General features: G+C 41.3%; 1 protein-coding gene across 1 annotated transcript in view; it reads right to left on the reverse strand.

Annotated features, from left to right (window-relative positions):
* The window catches only part of LOC126481157 (DNA polymerase epsilon catalytic subunit 1), a 319,986-nt gene that overhangs the window by 142,594 nt on the left and 159,667 nt on the right, over window positions 1–17,725 (reverse strand). Inside the window, exon 23 of the mRNA XM_050104726.1 lies at window positions 10,457–10,631. Within this exon, the coding sequence (XP_049960683.1) occupies window positions 10,457–10,631 (175 nt within the window). The remainder of the gene's footprint in view (window positions 1–10,456; window positions 10,632–17,725) is intronic.

The raw sequence follows: 17,725 nt of genomic DNA on the forward strand, positions 1-17,725 counted from the left end.
ATCATGCATATGTAAAATATTTTGCTGACACAATGTAGGGAATGTAATTTATAATTTTTTGTGTGTGTGTGTGTGTGTGTGTGTGCGTGCGTGCGCACAAAAAAGAGAGAGAGAGAGAGAGAGAGAGAGAGAGAGAGAGAGAGAGAGAGGGGGGGGGGGGGGTCACTGCAAGAGCCCACCGCGGGCCCCATTCTATTTCACACTAGCCGAGCTATGCTCGGCGTACGTTCTCTATGTGTATTGCTACAGCTAATTGTGTATGTTACTGGTTCCTGCTGAGTGTTACTTAAATACTGTGTTCAAGTTGTTAGTTCTTCCGTGGAATAAAGTTATGTTCAGTCTACTGGTCATACCTACTTACAACACAATTGGTGACGAGTCTGGTACTGTTCTCCGTGCAAGTTTCTAATCTGATTGTTGCTCCATATTCCCATGATGACTGAGGGTATTACAGAGAATATTTTACTTTGGTTGGCTGAACAGCAAGAATCATTTGCCACAGTTTTGCACCACCGATTGCAGGTGCTGGACAATCAAACTCAAGTACTTTAATCATTGGCTTCTGTTCTGTCTAGTTGGCATGCTCCCCAGTCTGTGTTGCCTGCTGTTTTGCCCTCCGTGGTTCCCAAGGTTTATCCACTTCCCTGTTCTACATATGATGAGTCCACTGAGGAATGGGAATGGGAAGCATATGAGAAATGTCTGCAACAACACTTTCAAGCTTTGGTATTACTGATACTATTTTACGCTGTGCCTAGTTCTTTTCATGTATATTGCCAAGAATGTATAAAATCTTCAGTCAACTCGCCCCTCTGTAGGGTCCTTTTTCTTTAACATTTGGCCACATGTTTGAACTTCTTTCAAAATGCTACTGCAAGCGCACCCATGTTATTGCACCCTGGGTCGAGTTTTACCAGTGTGGAAAGCAACCACAAGAGGTGCTACCATTCATTTAGCTCTGGATCATGAGGTGCACGAGCATCCCTGCACTATGAAAATACATCCATCTCCAAGGTTTTAGGTATTGCACAGTCATTCAAGCTGCAGATGACCAAATTGAGCCTTGGTGTGAGGTATTAGCAATCCAAACCTCTCCTCCACACCAAGCTTCAGATACTTAGCTGGGACCAAGCAAGTTGGTGCTGTGGTTAGCACACTGGACTCGCATTTGGGAGGACAATAATTGAAACCCAGATCCGGCCATCTTGATTTAGCTTTTCCATGATTTCTTCAGGCAAATGCCTTTGAAAGCGCACAGCCATCTTCCTTCCCTATCCTTCTCTAATCTGATGGGACCAATCACCTTGCTGTTTGGTCCTCTTCCCTCAAATCAATCAACAAACCAACCAACCAATACTTCGCAGGGGGAAGACATAGTCACGGCAATCCACACACAATCACAGCATCAAGATGGCCGGCCTTGCTCCCAGCAGCAGTAGAACCAACAAAGTAAACAAGCCAGCAAACACGAATGTACATGTTCCATGCTCCTGTCCTGTCCTTATTGATATGGATATGAATGTAAGCATTGTATCAGCTATTTATGGTGCTCCAAACAATTTTTCATTAATGTAATAATTTTTCATAAAGTTCTGCACATGCAAGTGGATACAGGAGCTGCTGTAACCTTGTTAAACTCACAAATTTACACGGACCACGGTTCCCCTCCACTTCTCCCAGTGTCATGAACATTAGGTAAATTACAATAAACAGAGTATTCTTATACTCAGCCAATTCTCTGCCCCAGTGACCTACAAGCCAGTAGCCCGGTCACTTACATTTCTTGTTGTAGATAATGCATGTAAGGAAAATCCTTATGGATTAGATGCTTTTAAGTTATTTGTTTTTACCACTTCAGATGATGTGAATTTAGTGTCTGAACAAGCACAATATACACAGTTAAATCTGTTAAGTTTTGAGTTTTCCTCTTTGTTCTGTCCTGAATTAGGGTTTGCCGAAAATTTTCAAGCACTCATTACCATGAAACCTTCTGCTCAGCCTTGTTTTTTTCGGTCCCATCTGGTTCAAGCGGCACTCAGGGAACACGTGAAAGATGAATTAGATTGCCTCACAAAATCCGGCGTTGTTCGGCCTATTGCATCAAGTGAATGGTCTACCCTCCTTAGATATAGTAAAGGATCTGTTGGGTCGGTTATGCCTCTGCGGTGGTTTTAAATTTCCTGTGAATGTAAAGGGTGACACACGGGAGACGGACGTTTTTTAATGAAATAATACTCAGCCAACTTTAAAATTAATGCATGTTTATTTACAAAAAATCAAAGCTCATTATTTGCCATTTTAGTTAACAAAGTTATTTGTGAAAAATAATGTCGTCAAGGTCATGTCCATCATTTCGAATGCAGGACTCAAGTCTCTTCTCAAAATCCTCCATCACACAGACTAAAATCTCTGCAGGGATGGTAGCAATTTCTTGAATGATTGCATTCTTCAACTTGTCCAAATTTCGTGGTTTGTTGTTATAGACGCAGTTCCTACGGTACATCACAGAAAAGAGTCACATACTGACAAGTCGGGAGATCTGGGAGGTCAAGGAACATTGCCAAAATGTGAGATACTCCGACCAGGAAACATGCGACTAAGAACTGTCATTGAAGTGTTTGCAGTGTGCGATGTTGCCCCATCCTGCAGGAACCAAATGCGTTTTAAAGGGATTCGTCGTCTTCTTAGTTCTGGTTTCAAGAATGTTTCAAGCATACAAATCTAACGAACCAAATTAACAGTAACTGTGACCCCATTCTCTTCAAAAAAATAAGGTCCATTAACGCCAACAGAGCCAAGAGCACACCAGACTGTTACTTTTTCTGAGTGTAGAGGGCGCTGGTGGATAAGGTGTGGATGCTCTGGAGCCCAGTAACATAGGTTTTGCTTATTCACGGTCCTGTTGAAATGAAAATGAGCTTCATCGCTCATCAATAAAATTTCATTTTCATTCGATCCCAAAATCACTTGCATTCTGTAAGCGAAGTCTTCTCGTACAGCAAAATCAGTTTCCTTAAGTTGTTGGACAATGAGCATTTTGTAGGGATGGAATTTTAATTCTTTAAGAAAAATTTTTCTAACCGATTCACGATTGATTCGTAACTCACTAGCATGATGTCTAGCTGACCGTCCTGGGCTTCTGAATGCCGCTTGCCCTACCCTTTCAACATTTTCTGGTGTTGTTACTCTGCGTCTCGGGCCAGGATGCTTCTTATTCAGTATGTTTCCAGTTGATCTGAAGTTTTCCACCCGAGGATTGTGTTACAGCTCCATGTCAACTGACATAAACAGAGCACGAAACAATCGCTGTGTAGCAATAATAGACTCACCACTTTTCACGAATCTGTCATAGACAAACACTCGACGTTGCAAGTCCCACTGCTCCATAGTGACTGAGTAAATTAAATGGCGTCTTGTGTCGATCAGAACTATCCACACCCTGACCACCTCCCACACCGTGCCCTCAGTACTACACAGTTCCAAAACCGTCCGTTTCCCGCGTGTCACCCTGTACAATCTACAGTGGATACATACCTGACACCGTGGCCAGATGAACTCTTTGCAAAGTTATTAGGTGGTAAATATTTCTCAAAAACTGACTTGTTGGATGCCTATTTACAGCTCCCTTTAGATACAGAATGACAACATATGTTAGATGCCAATACCCCTTTTGGACTGTACCAATATTTGCAGTTGGTTTTTGGAGTCACCAGTACTCCCACTATTTTTCAACATTTTTTGGAACAACTAACAGGAAAGAAAGCTTAGGCCATTGTATTTGCTGTGAAGAAATTCCACGTTTTTGTCTATGGTGCCAAATTCCACCTGGTCATCAGTCACAAGTTATTGGTTTCCTTATTCAGTCCTTCTGTGTCATTACCGGATAAAGCGGCACACCACATTCAACATTGGCATCTTTTTCTTTTGCGTTACAACTACAAGATTCATTTCTGCCCTATGAATCACCACACAAATGCCGATGCTTTGTCCCGTCTGCCGGCTGGTCCAGACTAGGATTTGATCAGGAGGAATTACTTTGTTTTCACATTGATGTTGGCACACAGCAGACAGTTGATGGTTTTCCTGTAACTAGCACTCGGATTGTGAAGTCTGTAGCTTCAGGTCCCATTTTGCAAATCATAACATTTGTTCAACATGGGTGGCCGGATTCACCACTTTCCCGTGTGTCCGACAATCTCTGTAGTTATTAAGTCTTCTGACATTAATTCTCTGTTGTGGATGGTGTTCTGCTTTTAGACACATATCACATGGCCCCTCAGATAGTGATGCCCTCAGTGCTTTGTTTGGAGGTTGTTTGTTTATTACATTCAGATCACTGAGTGTATAACACACAAAAGCAATGGCCCATTGACACATTTTAGACCAGCTTGGATTTTCTCCTTCGTCCTCCACCTGGACATCACCCTGTGCAGCTGACATGCCTCTTCCAGCTGGGTGTGGCTGTCTGGGCACGCAGTTTGAGATGTTGCCCTAAATGGATTCCAGCTGTTACTGCCAGATGCTGAGGCCAGCATCTCTGCAACATTTGTACGGAGGACAACCTCTGCTCAATGCTCCACGATCAGCTTCACTTTCGTGTGGATGGCCACGTGTCCCCTGATGTCACACCACTGCCTCCGAGCCCACCCAATCGGGCGTCACATCCCCTGCTGCTGTCGAGTCTCCACTCCCGAAACTGATAAGGGCATCCATCTTTGGTGGCCGAACCAGCAGTTTCTCTATTACTTGCGACACAGTCATCAGGGATTCTATCACCTGATACCAGTATCATCAGCACCGTGAGAGCCATGTGCTATGTCATCTGCAGAGAGCGCCTCAGACGTGTGTGTGTGCGGGTGTGTGTGTTCAAGTTGTTAATGCTTCCGAGGAATACAGTTCTGTTCAGTCTACTGATTGTGTTTACTTATACAACAAAGTAGAGCACTTTTCACGTCATGTGCCATGTTGCTCCCTATCACTGGTCTACAGTTCCATCTCTTGTCATATTGCATAAGCAAGATGCATATTGTTTGCTGTAAATACTATTTGTCAGTCACAATTTCAAAGTTATGTATATCCTACACAACACTGCACCTATAAAATGACGTAAATACTGTTTTTTACTGTTGATAGTGCAGCACTGTATAAGTAGAGTTTTCTGCAACTGTGGAAACAGTTAACACCTCATGTTGATCATTACTACTGTTCATAAAAGTTGAGACAGCTGTATGCAGGAAGAGACTGTGGTACTTCAAAAAATATAGCTTATATTCAATGTACATGAAGGACAAGGTTATAAACTTATGTTGATAGCTGCAAAATACTAACACAAATTCTTTACACATGAATCGAAAAGCTGACCTCTGGGAAGCTCAGTTTGGATTTTGGAGAAATGTAGGAACACAACACACAAGGCAATATTGATACTACGACTTATCTTAGAAGGTATGTTAAGAAAAGGCAAATCTATGTTTATAGCATTTCTAGACTTAGAGAAAGCTTTTGACAACGCTGACTGGAATAATCGCTTTGAAATTCTGAAGGTAGCAGCGGTGAAATACAGAGAGCGAAAGGCTATTTACAACTTGTACTGCAACCAGATGGCAGTCATAAGAGTTGAGGGGCATGGAAAAGGGAGGGAGTGAGACAGGTTTGTAGCCTGTCTCCGATGTTATTCAACCTGTACATTGAGCAAGCAGTAAAGGAAAACAAAGAAAAATTTGGTGAACAAAGTAAAGTCCAAGGACAAGAAATAAACACTTTGAGGTTTATTGATTGGCGACTCCATGGAGTGTCCTGTGCACCACGACCAGATAATGGATATACTTGGAAGGAGAGACAGCATTGGCCATATTTTTTTGTTTTATTAAGCGCAAAATCGATTTTCGGTCGCTTAGTGAACATCCTCAGAGCTGTAATATACAATTTAAATTGGTAGGCACTGGTGTCAACAAGCTTAGAGCAATCACATAAACTCATAAAGTTTATGTGATCGCTCTAAGCTTGTTGACACCAGTGCCTACCAATTTAAATAAACTCATACAGTTTATGTGATCGCTCTAAGCTTGTTGACACCAGTGCCTACCAATTTAAACTGTATATTACAGCACTGAGGATGGTCACTAAGTGACCGAAAATCGATTTTGCGGTTAATAAAACAAAAAAATACGCCCAACGTTGAGGTTTGCCAATGACAATGTAATTCTGCCAGAGACCGCAAAGAACTTGGAAGGGCAGTTGAAAAGAGTATATAAGATGATCATCATCATCATCATTTAAGACTGATTATGCCTTTCAGCGTTCAGTCTGGAGCATAGCCCCCTTATAAAATTCCTCCATGATCCCCTATTCAGTGCTAACATTGGTGCCTCCTCTGATGTTAAACCTATTACTTCAAAATCATTCTTAACCGAATCCAGGTACCTTCTTGGTCTGCCCCGACTACTCCTACCCTCTACTGCTGAACCCATGAGTCTCTGGGGTAACCTTGCTTCTCCCATGCGTGTAACATGACCCCACCATCTAAGCCTGTTCCCCCTGACTGCTACATCTATAGAGTTCATTCCCAGTTTTTCTTTGATTTCCTCATTGTGGACACCCTCCTGCCATTGTTCCCATCTACTAGTACCTGCAATCATCCTAGCTACTTTCATATCCGTAACCTCAACCTTGTTGATAAGGTAACCTGAATCCACCCAGCTTTCGCTCCCATACAACAAAGTTGGTCGAAAGATTGAACGGTGCACAGATAACTTAGTCTTGGTACTGACTTCCTTCTTGCAGAAGAGAGTAGATCGTAGCTGAGCGCTCACTGCATTAGCTTTGCTACACCTCGCTTCCAGTTCTTTCACTATGTTGCCATCCTGTGAGAATATGCATCCTAAGTACTTGAAACCGCCCACCTGTTCTAACTTTGTTCCTCCTATTTGGCACTCAATCCGCTTATATTTCTTTCCCACTGACATTACTTTCGTTTTGGAGATGCTAATCTTCATACCATAGTCCTTACATTTCTGATCTAGCTCTGGAATATTACTTTACAAACTTTCAATCGAATCTGCCATCACAACTAAGTCATCCGCATATGCAAGACTGCTTATTTTGTGTTCACATATCTTAATCTCACCCAGCCAGTCTATTGTTTTCAACATATGATCCATAAATAATATGAACAACAGTGGAGACAGGTTGCAGCCTTATCTTACCCCGGAAACTACTCTGAACCATGAACTCAATTTACCGTCAACTCTAACTGCTGCCTGACTATCCATGTAAAGACCTTTAATTGCTTGCAAAAGTTTGCCTCCTATTCCATAATCTCGTAGAACAGACAATAACTTCCTCCTAGGAACCCGGTCATATGCCTTTTCTAGATCTATAAAGCATAGATACAATTCCCTGTTCCACTCATAACACTTCTCCATTATTTGCCGTAAGCTAAAGATCTGGTCCTGACAACCTCTAAGAGGCCTAAACCCACACTGATTTTCATCCAATTGGTCCTCAACTAATACTCGCACTTTCCTTTCAACAATACCTGAGAAGATTTTACCCACAATGCTGATTAAAGAGATACCTCTGTAGTTGTTACAATCTTTTCTGTTTCCATGTTTAAAGACTGATGTGATTACTGCTTTTGTCCAGTCTGATGGAACCTGTCCCGACTCCCAGGCCATTTCAATTATTCTATGTAGCCATTTAAGACCTGACATTCCACTGTATTTGATGAGTTCCGACTTAATTTCATCCACCCCAGCTGCTTTATTGCACTGCAATCTATTGACAATTTTCTCCACTTCCTCAAATGTGATCCTATTTCCACCATCATTCCTATCCCATTCTACCTCGAAATCTGAAACATTACTGATCGTATTTTCACCTACATTGAGCAACTCTTCAAAATATTCCCTCCATCTGCCCAAGGCATCCATAGGATTCACCAGCAGTTTTACTGACCTGTCCAAAATACTTGTCATTTCCTTCTTACCTCCCTTTCGGAGACTGCTAATTACACTCCAGAATGGTTTTCCAGCAGCTTGACCCATAGTCTCCAACCTGTTTCCAAAGTCTTCCCAAAATTTCTTCTTGGATGCTGCAATTATCTGTTCGGCTTTGTTTCTTCCTTCAACATAACTTTCTCTGTCTACCCGAGTTCTAGTGTGTAGCCATTTTTGATACGCCTTCTTTTTCCTTTTACAGGCTGCCTTGATTGTGTCATTCTACCAAGCTGTTTGCTTCATCCTACTTTTACACACTACTGTTCCAAGACATCCTTTAGCCACTTCTAGTACTGTGTCCCTGTACCTTGTCCATTCCTTTTCCAATGACTGTAATTGACTACATTCAACTAACTGGTACCTTTCTGAGATCGCCGTTATGTACCTATGCCTGATTTCCTTATCCTGAAGTTTATCCACTCTTATCCTCCTACATATGGACCTGACCTCCTGCACTTTCGGCCTCACAATCCCAATTTCACTGCAGATTGAATAATGATCAGTGTCATCAAAGAATCCCCTGAATACACGTGTGTCCCTCACAGCCTTCCTGAATCCCTGATCTATTATTATATAGTCGATGACAGATCTGGTTCCCCTGCCTTCCCAAGTATACCGGTGAATGTTCTTATGTTTAAAAAAGGAGTTTGTGATTACTAAGCCAATACTGGAACAGAAATCCGAGAGTTGTTTCCCGTTCCTGTTGGCCTCCATATCCTCTCCAAATTTACCCATAACCTTTTCATACCCTTCTGTTCGATTTCCAATCCTGGCGTTAAAATCACCCATGAGCACAACACTGTCCTTGTCCTTTACTCTAACAACTACATGACTGAGTGCCTCATAAAAACTATCCATCTTATCTTGATCTGTCCCTTCACAATGCGAATATACTGACACAATCCTAATTTTCTTGCGAGACACTGTCAAATCTATCCACATCAGTCGTTCGTTTACATACCTTATTGCAACTACGCTGGGTTCCATTTCTTTCCTGATGTAAAGCCCTACACCCCATTGTGCTATTCCTGCTTTGACTCCTGACAGGTAGACCTTGTATTCTCCCACTTCCTCTTCTTTCTCACCCCTTACCCGAATGTCACTAACAGCTAAGACGTCCAGCCCCATCTTACTTGCAGCCTCTGCCAGCTCTACCTTCTTCCCAGAGTAGCCCCCATTGATATTAATAGCTCCCCATCTCATTTGTTTGCCACGTTGTATCTTAGGAGTCCCTGGTTTGTCAGTTAGAGGTGGAACTCCGTCACGTCCAAAGGTCCGAGGCATTTTGCTCTGATCGTTGCCAGCATCATATTTAAAGTACTGGGGAAGCAGGTTGCTAGCCTTACTTGCCCCGAGTCCCATTGGGTTTTACCGCTAACGGTTGAGGGACTAACCGGTGGATTTGGTAGTCTTTGCCGTATGAGCACAAAGGTGACCACGACTCAGAATATGTCCGAGATGCCCAGCCTTATTCCAAAGTGACTGGTGTCCCGACTGTCGGGACCACTTACTTGGCCACTCATATGTTGCCCGTGGTTCATGAACTAGGACATGACTACAGGAACCCACACCATGAACCATATAAGATGAACATCAACAAAATCAAAACAAGGATAATGGAATGTAGTCGAATTAAATAAGGCGATGGTGAGGAAATTCGATTGGGGGGAAACACTGCACTTGAAGTAGCAGATGAGTTTTGCTATTTCAGCAGCAAAGTAACTAATTATGGCCAAAGCAAAGAGGATATAAAATGTAGACTGGCAATGGAAAGAAAAGTGTTTGTGAATAAGAGATATCTGTTAAGATGAAAGGAAGTCTTCTCTGAAAGTATTTGTCTGGAGTGTAGCCCTATATGGAAGTGAAACAAGGATGATAAACAGCCTAGACAAGAAGAGAATAGACACTTTTGAAATGCGGTGGACAGAAAAATGCTGAAGATTATTAGATGGGTAGATTGCATAACTAATGAGGAGGAACTGAACAGAATTGGGGAGAAAAGAAATTTGTTGAGCAACTTGATTAAAAGGAGGGATCAGCTGATAGGTCACGTTCTGAGACATCAAGGGATCATGAATTTAGTACTGGAGGGAAGCATTGGGGGTAAAATTTGTAGAGGGAGACCAAGAGATGAATATAGGAAGGAGATTCAGAAGTATGTAGGTTGCAGTAGTTATTTGGAGATGAAGAGGCTTCCACAGGATAGAGTAGTATGGAGAGCTGCATCAAACTAGTCTTTAGACTGAAGAAGACCACCACCACCACCACCACATCTGCTGCTAAAAATGATTAAGCCGGAGAGGCACTTTTCATATGCTGTTTTAGCAAACTATACCGTTCATAAACAAACTATACCGTTCATAAACAATATCACTCAAAAATTCCTGTAAATTTACAACTTATAACTATATAGTAACATGAACATACTGACATAAAAAGAAGGGCAGAAGGGAACTCACTTTTCTGCGCGTGCAGTCTCATAAAGTCGACCCATGGCAGGCATGTTGTTGGTTCTTACAGTGTCCAAAACAAAAATTAAAGCCCGATTAACTGGTGTTAGGAAAAGTCCAAACATTGCTCGTGGACCCTGTGGTGCTCGAGTTTGGTACAGAAATATCCTTCTCATCGACCCACCTGTAACAAGTATAGCAGTCTTATATATCAATATAAGGGCCTAGTAAACATAATGTAGTGCTTCAGCATGTTATATAACAACAATGATCATTCCTGTACGTAAAAGACATGCTTAGATCAACAATTGGAAGTATGTGCATCCCAAATGCTGATAACAGAAAAATCATTTGTAATTACAGCAATATATACCTACTCACTGGAAAATTTTCAAATATTTTTAGAAAAAGTCAACTATTATCATGCCACCTGTCAGCCAAAGCGAATGACAGTCTATGCCAAGTATTAATATTTATTTTCTGATACATTGAGATAAAAGAAATGATTTGGAAATGCTGTGTAACACTTACACTAACACTCCAACCAGAACTATACATGAAAAAAGTAAACTAGTAGAAAACACATTTATATATGAAAAGTTAATGAAATAAATTTATATCTGGCCATGAAGCACAGCAAATCATTCACCACAGAAAGTGGTGTCACAGGAAACAGTTAAAACTAATTAATAAACAATGAACAATTACAAAGCAATGTTAGAGGAAGTGGCGGAGGGATGTGTAAAATATGACAAATGTAAATTTTACATTTAATGAATTTAGAGGTGACTTCTATTAATCCTTAATGGCTGCACTAATAAAGAGATAAAAAGAACTGGCTTGCAGAAGAATCAAAATGTCATGAACAAGGAAACGGAAATTATATGAAATGGTTACAACAGAGAAGTAGTGGAGATTTCATATTAAATGTACATCTATACTCAGTAAACCACTGAAGTGCACGGCAGAGTGTGCTTACCATTGTACCAGTTATGAGAGCTTCTTCCTTCTCCCTTCATGCATGGAGAAGAATGACTGCTTAAATGCCTCGAGTGCAGGTTGTGAACAGTCTGATATTATCTTAGCAATCCTGATTGGAGTATTACATAAAGGGTGCTTAAATGCCTCGAGTGCAGGTTGTGAACAGTCTGATATTATCTTAGCAATCCTGATTGGAGTATTACATAAAGGGTTATAGTGCATTCCTAGATTCTTCATATAAAGCTGCCTCTTGAAACTTTCTAATTGGGTTTTGATGGGATAGGCTGTGTCTATGTTAAGGTGCCTGGTATTTCTGTTGTCTCAGCACACCTGTGATTTCTCTCATTGGCCAAAGAAACCTGTGACCATTCACACTGCTCTTCTTCGTACACATTCAATGTCACCTGTTACTCCCACTTGGTACTGGCCTCATAAACTTGACAATACTCTAGGATATGCCGCGTGAGTGTTTTGTAGGCAATTTCCTGACTGTATTTTCCTACTATCCTACCAATGAACCAAAGACAGCATGTGATTGAGTAAATGTGATCACCCCACTTCATATACCACCAACCTGTTATATTCTGGTATTTGTCTGGATTGACGGGTTCCAGCTGGGACTCGTTGATGGTGTGGTCATAAGTTACTATAGTTTTTTTGTTTAAGTGCACAATTTTACATTTCTGAACATGTCAATTTTTGCACCACATTGTGAAATCTTATCAAAATCTTACTGAATATTTGTGCAGCTTTTTTAATTACAGATAAGAGCACCATCTCCAAAAAGTCTAAGATTACTATTAATATTTTCTCCAAGGTTATTAATATAAAACATGAATAGCAAGAATTCCAATACCTTTATCTGGGGCTCAGCTGAAGTTACACCTACACCTGTCAATGACCTTCTATAGAACATAATGCATCCTCCTTATCAAGAATTCCTTCAGCCAAAATACATATTTCACTTGATACACCATACAACCATACCTTTGGTAAGAAACATAGGTGTGATATTGACTCAAATACTGCTCAGAAGTCAAGAAATATTCTGTCCTCCTGTCTACCTTGATCCATCAGTGTTAGGATGTAGAGGAAAGTGTAAGTAGCGTTTTACAAGATTGGTGTTTTTGGATCCACAAGGTCATTCCATTCAAGATAACGCATTATATTTGAGCTTATAATATGTTATAAGATTTTACAACAGACAGATGCCAAGGATGCTGAACAGCAGATGTGTATTTTTTTTCAGTGACAGGATGCAAATTTTTGTTCAAGGTATATACAGTATATTACGGTTCCAAGTGAGATTAACTTAGCCACAAATTCGGTATAGAATTTTAGAGATTCCATTGGGCTCTGAAGCGTTGTTCAGTATTAGCAACAGCATACATATCACTCATCTCTGCAGCGGTGTGAGAATTAAACTGTGGCAATACTTTGCCGCCCTCAATTTCAGTTCCTGCGGCATCAGTGAGTGCCTGCCAGTGACAAACTTTTCATAACACAAGAATTTCGTGGAGCTTTGTAGGAGGTCTTTCAATAAGATAATTATCATTAAAGGCTTTACACATTGCCACTGTTACAGCCAATAATCTTTTATTCAGCATTGCCCTAATTATAGCACAATGCTGTATTTTATGCCTATTGTGCAGTGGCCATTGCTTCTTTAGAAGTTTCTTTATAGAGACTATATAGTATGGAGGGTCCCTCCCATTAGAAACTATTCTATTAAGAACATATCAATTCAGCGGTTGGTCAACTACTCTGCTAAACAAATTGTTGTTAAAGGAAACAGACAAATAATGAGGAACAGGTGTCAGGTACCCACATATTTAATAACCATTTCCTGGAATTATCTCAGGAGGTAAGTGCATACAGTTCAAGGAATAACGCAATCGAATACACACAACAAACAATGCCAATGTGATGTACATACAGCCAAATTGCAATGCTCTGCCAAGGAAATTAAGACTGTAATTAACTCCTCATAAACCAAAATCTCACAAAGTTGACAATATCTCAATTAGATTACTAAGCTGCTGTTCACACGTATCTAGTGTATGCAGTCACATACGATAATATCATGCTATCGCAAAGTTATTTCCATGTAGACTGAAATGTGGTTTGTCAGACATCTTTACAAGATGGTGATGATGATGATGATGATGATGATGATGATGATAATTATGAGTTTAAATGTATTAAAAGTCCTGGTTATCAGCCCCTCATGCCACTAGAATTCATGTAAAATGAGAAAAGGAGAATGGTCAGCTCCAGGATTCTTAACTTTGTTGTTGTGGTTAAAAATTTGTGGGACAGTAACTTAACCCCTTAATGCCTGAATAAATTTCTAGACAAAATATAAAAATCAAAAATAGTGGTGCTTTAAAGGAATCTGAAACACTCTGGAGACTGCAGCACTTGTCAGAAGCACTGGTAGCTTCATGAAGGATCAGCGACTACTGGTATTGTCATTCAGAAACAGTTAACCTTCCAGTTATTAGCACAGCATTTGTATGATGCAAATTCCCAACACTGAGCATTAAGAGGTTAAGTAAATGGTTAACAGTGACATAAGATCCAGGCAGCTAGAAACTGTAGTTGGTCATGGGGAATAAATGCTGATGTGAAAGCAGCTGCAGCTGGACGCTTCCCACAGCAGCTATCTGAGGCGGAAAGCACACCCTCTGTATCCGCGCCTACCAACATCACTAAAGCACACACCAAGAAAGGTAATCAGATGACTAACATGTGATGAGAAAATGAAGATTTGTATAGTTTAGACAGCTCATTAGTTTAAGCAGCAAATAAAATAAAATATGTACATAACATTTTAAAATGCATGATGATGCATGTGGAGAAACCAGGTAGAGGCATGTCGTAGCGAGAGATGCGCCCTCTATACCTATCTGACGAACACTGAGATATATTAACTGTTGTTATAATATTTGCTTTTCCTCATGAAACACACACCTCTTTAAGCTGCTATCCCATTGTCTGCAAGTACCTGTGATAGCAAGGTAAACAGGTTCATGGCTTGTCTCGGATTATCAAGCAGGGAAAACATTGTGAGAATATGGGCTATTCTTAGAGAACTACCACAACTGCAACTCCTAATATAAAAGGAACTCGTGGGTATGTCTGGTCTGGCCGATACACAGTTGGCACAGTATGAATCATCTTTCCCAGAGTTTGGATAGATGCCTTGGTGGCTCCCTTGATTGCTCTCAGCTTGTTGAGGGTTGTGGCAGCGTACCATTCCATATCCGAGGTTTTCAAAATCTGATGCCTCAGTTGCAAGCACAGATCTGTGCCCGGTTAATCCGAGTTCACGGTTTTTTGCTGTGGTGGCATTTTTAGTTAATTTGTGAGCGAGTTCATTTCCTGATACCAACAGGTGGCTTGGTGACAGATGAATGATGTGGTTGTTCCAAAGCTGTGCAGACCAATTAATAGGTGTTGGGTTTTAGCAATCAAAACATTTCTGGGGTATCACCAATATTTTCCTTGTAAGTGGCTCAGGGAGTCACTACAAATCAAGAAGTCCTTTGTTGTGAGATTTTGGATATGTTGCAAAGCCCAGTATATGGCTCCACAGTGTATACAGAGCATGCACACAACAGAGAATATTTTTTGTGTTCACTTGTGTATGCAAAATCATAACAAATAATATCACTGACTTTCAATTCATCTGTGTAGATGCAGTCAGGATTGGGGTAGCTGTGCAGAACTGAACATTACTGATATCTGAGAATGCCGGGATCTGTATTTCCTTTAGGGACATGGAAGAGGTCCACAGGACTGGGTACACAATATGGGCAGGGGCAGAGGGGTGGGAAGGGTGAGTTGCACTGAGAGGGAACCCTATGTACACAGATAAGAGGGAGGAAGTGGAGGTCCTTATAGAAAGGGCCTCCAACAGTGACCCAATTGGTCTACCTGTTACGGGGACATTTGAAAAGTGTGATCTGTTGGTTTTGGAACAGACTCGACTAACACTATGAATGGGTGGGGATCTGATAGATAGCAAGCGCATCTGAAAGGCAGTAACTGCATTGTCCTCCTCAGGAGAATGTCTATGGAGCTTGTACATTGCAAATCAAACACCACTGTGGTGGACAGAGTCTAACAAGTTTAGTATGGATGATACTGCTGATTACAAGTAACAAATGCACAGTCCAAAAGCTTTGTAGAATCACAAAAGAATGGTGCAGTATGCTTTGCAGGAGTTGCTGCTGAGAGGTCTGAGGGTCTTAAGTATCCTCATTCAATTTGCCTTAGGTGGTGTGCGTGTGGTAGGAAAGTCCTAAAAATTTTATTTTGTCAATGAATTCATGTAACTCGTTACATAAGTGTAATTGTGGTTGAGAATGCATAGTTCTTAGTCAACCCATGATGAATTTTCATTGAGAAAAATGATGTCCACTATTTAGGCCCCAATTTTGTATTTCCTATATGGTTCCCTGAAGTCGTCTCTCTGATGTGCGCAAAGATGTAGAATGGTAACACAAGCAATAGCCATCCGCAAATAGTAACAATGAGACCATGGGTCCCAGGGCGGTCATTACACCATCAACTGTAATGGTGTAGAGGATTACACTCAAAAGTGATCCCTAAGGGACTCCATTTTCCTGTACATATTGGTCGCAGAGGACTGAACTTGTCAGGACCTTTAACAGTCAGAGGGATAGGAAATTCTGCATAAAGATGGGTAAGCAATCCCTGAAAGCCCACCCATGCAGTGCAAGCAGGATGTGATAGCGCCAGGTGGTGCTGTATGTCTTCTGCAGATCAAAGAACACAGTGACTGGGCATTAGCAATGTGCAAGAGCTGCTTTGAAATTGATAGAAATGTCCTCTGTCTTCTGGATACCAACAGTTGTCAATTCACTGTTCTTTCACATAATTTACACAGAGTATTTGTGAAAAGTGTTTCTGAAGAAAAGATTTGTTAACATCAAGTATAGATTTAAATGTCAGGAAGTCTCTTCTGAATGTATTTGTATGGGGTGTAGCCATGTTTGGAAGTGAAACATGGACGATAAACAGTTTAGACAAGAAGAGAATAGAAGCTTTTGAATGTGGTGCTAGAGAAGAATGCTGAGGACTGAATGGGTAGCTCAGGTAACTTACGAGGAGGTAATGAATAGAACTGGGGAGCAACCTGACCAGATGAAGGGATCAATTGGTAGAACACATTCTGAGACATCAAGGGATCACCAATTTAGTATTAGAAGGAAGTATTGGGCAAGGGGGGGGGGGGGGATCGCACAGGAAGACAAAGAGGCGAATACAGTAAGCAGATTCAGAAGTATGTAGAGTTTAGTGGTTACTCGGAGATGAAGAGACTTGCGCTGGATAGATTAGCACTGAGAGCTGCATCAAACCAGTCTTCAGACTGAAGACGACGACGACATCATCATCTCATCAAATATGATCAATGGCTGAGGGAGATGCCAGGAACTACTGTGGGCAGATGGTGGCTGCAAATGCTTAGTCCACACCTCTCAGGATGGGGTGTGGGCCTTCAAAGACTATACCTACTGTTCCTAACACTCCTGTTTTCTTTTAAAAACAGTTCCTTCACTAAAAAATGCTGTTAAATGTTCCATAGAAGTATAGCATTTGTCTTGTTGAAGCATCCATCTATGTGTGCTGATAACTGAGGCCACTTCTTCGAACCACTATGGCACAGGTTTCAGGTGGGAGGGCCTGAAGAATAGGGCTTCATTGCTTTAGCAGCATTTATAATTGCATCAACAGAATAATTCCTTCGATATCCTTCTCTTGACTGGCCTCAAAAGTTGTTTTGGAGGTGAAAGGTTGCCAATTGGCTTTCCAAGGTGGCCAAAGTTTTTGTATCCCATTGGTCGGTGGTTTGAGAAAAAGACAGTGATAGGAAAGTCGTCATGGGTGTAGAGATGGGTAGTTCGCGAACGAACGGGTGCAAAGGAACGGTTCACCAAGATGAACGAGAGGACCGAGGAATGAATTCCAAGGAACGATCGGTGCATAGTTCACTTCGGTCGCGGCGGTCTACTTATAGTTCCCGGGAACGAGGAACGATCAGTTCATACTTCACTAGTTCACTTCGGTCGCGGCAGTCACTTCGGCAGTTCTCGTTCCAGCCTCGGTCTCCCTCTCCTGCACTCGTCGTTCTGCGCATGACCACCTGTCTCAGTTCCACTGCCGACTGCTCCTAGTTAGTTCAGTATCCAGTTGTTCGTTTCGTTCACTGCGCTCGCCCATTTTACATGTGTTCCAAACTGTTCTTGCACTTGGTTCTGGCTATTCAGT

The sequence above is a fragment of the Schistocerca serialis genome, chromosome 5, assembly GCF_023864345.2.
Source record: "Schistocerca serialis cubense isolate TAMUIC-IGC-003099 chromosome 5, iqSchSeri2.2, whole genome shotgun sequence".
Taxonomy (NCBI): domain Eukaryota; kingdom Metazoa; phylum Arthropoda; class Insecta; order Orthoptera; family Acrididae; genus Schistocerca; species Schistocerca serialis.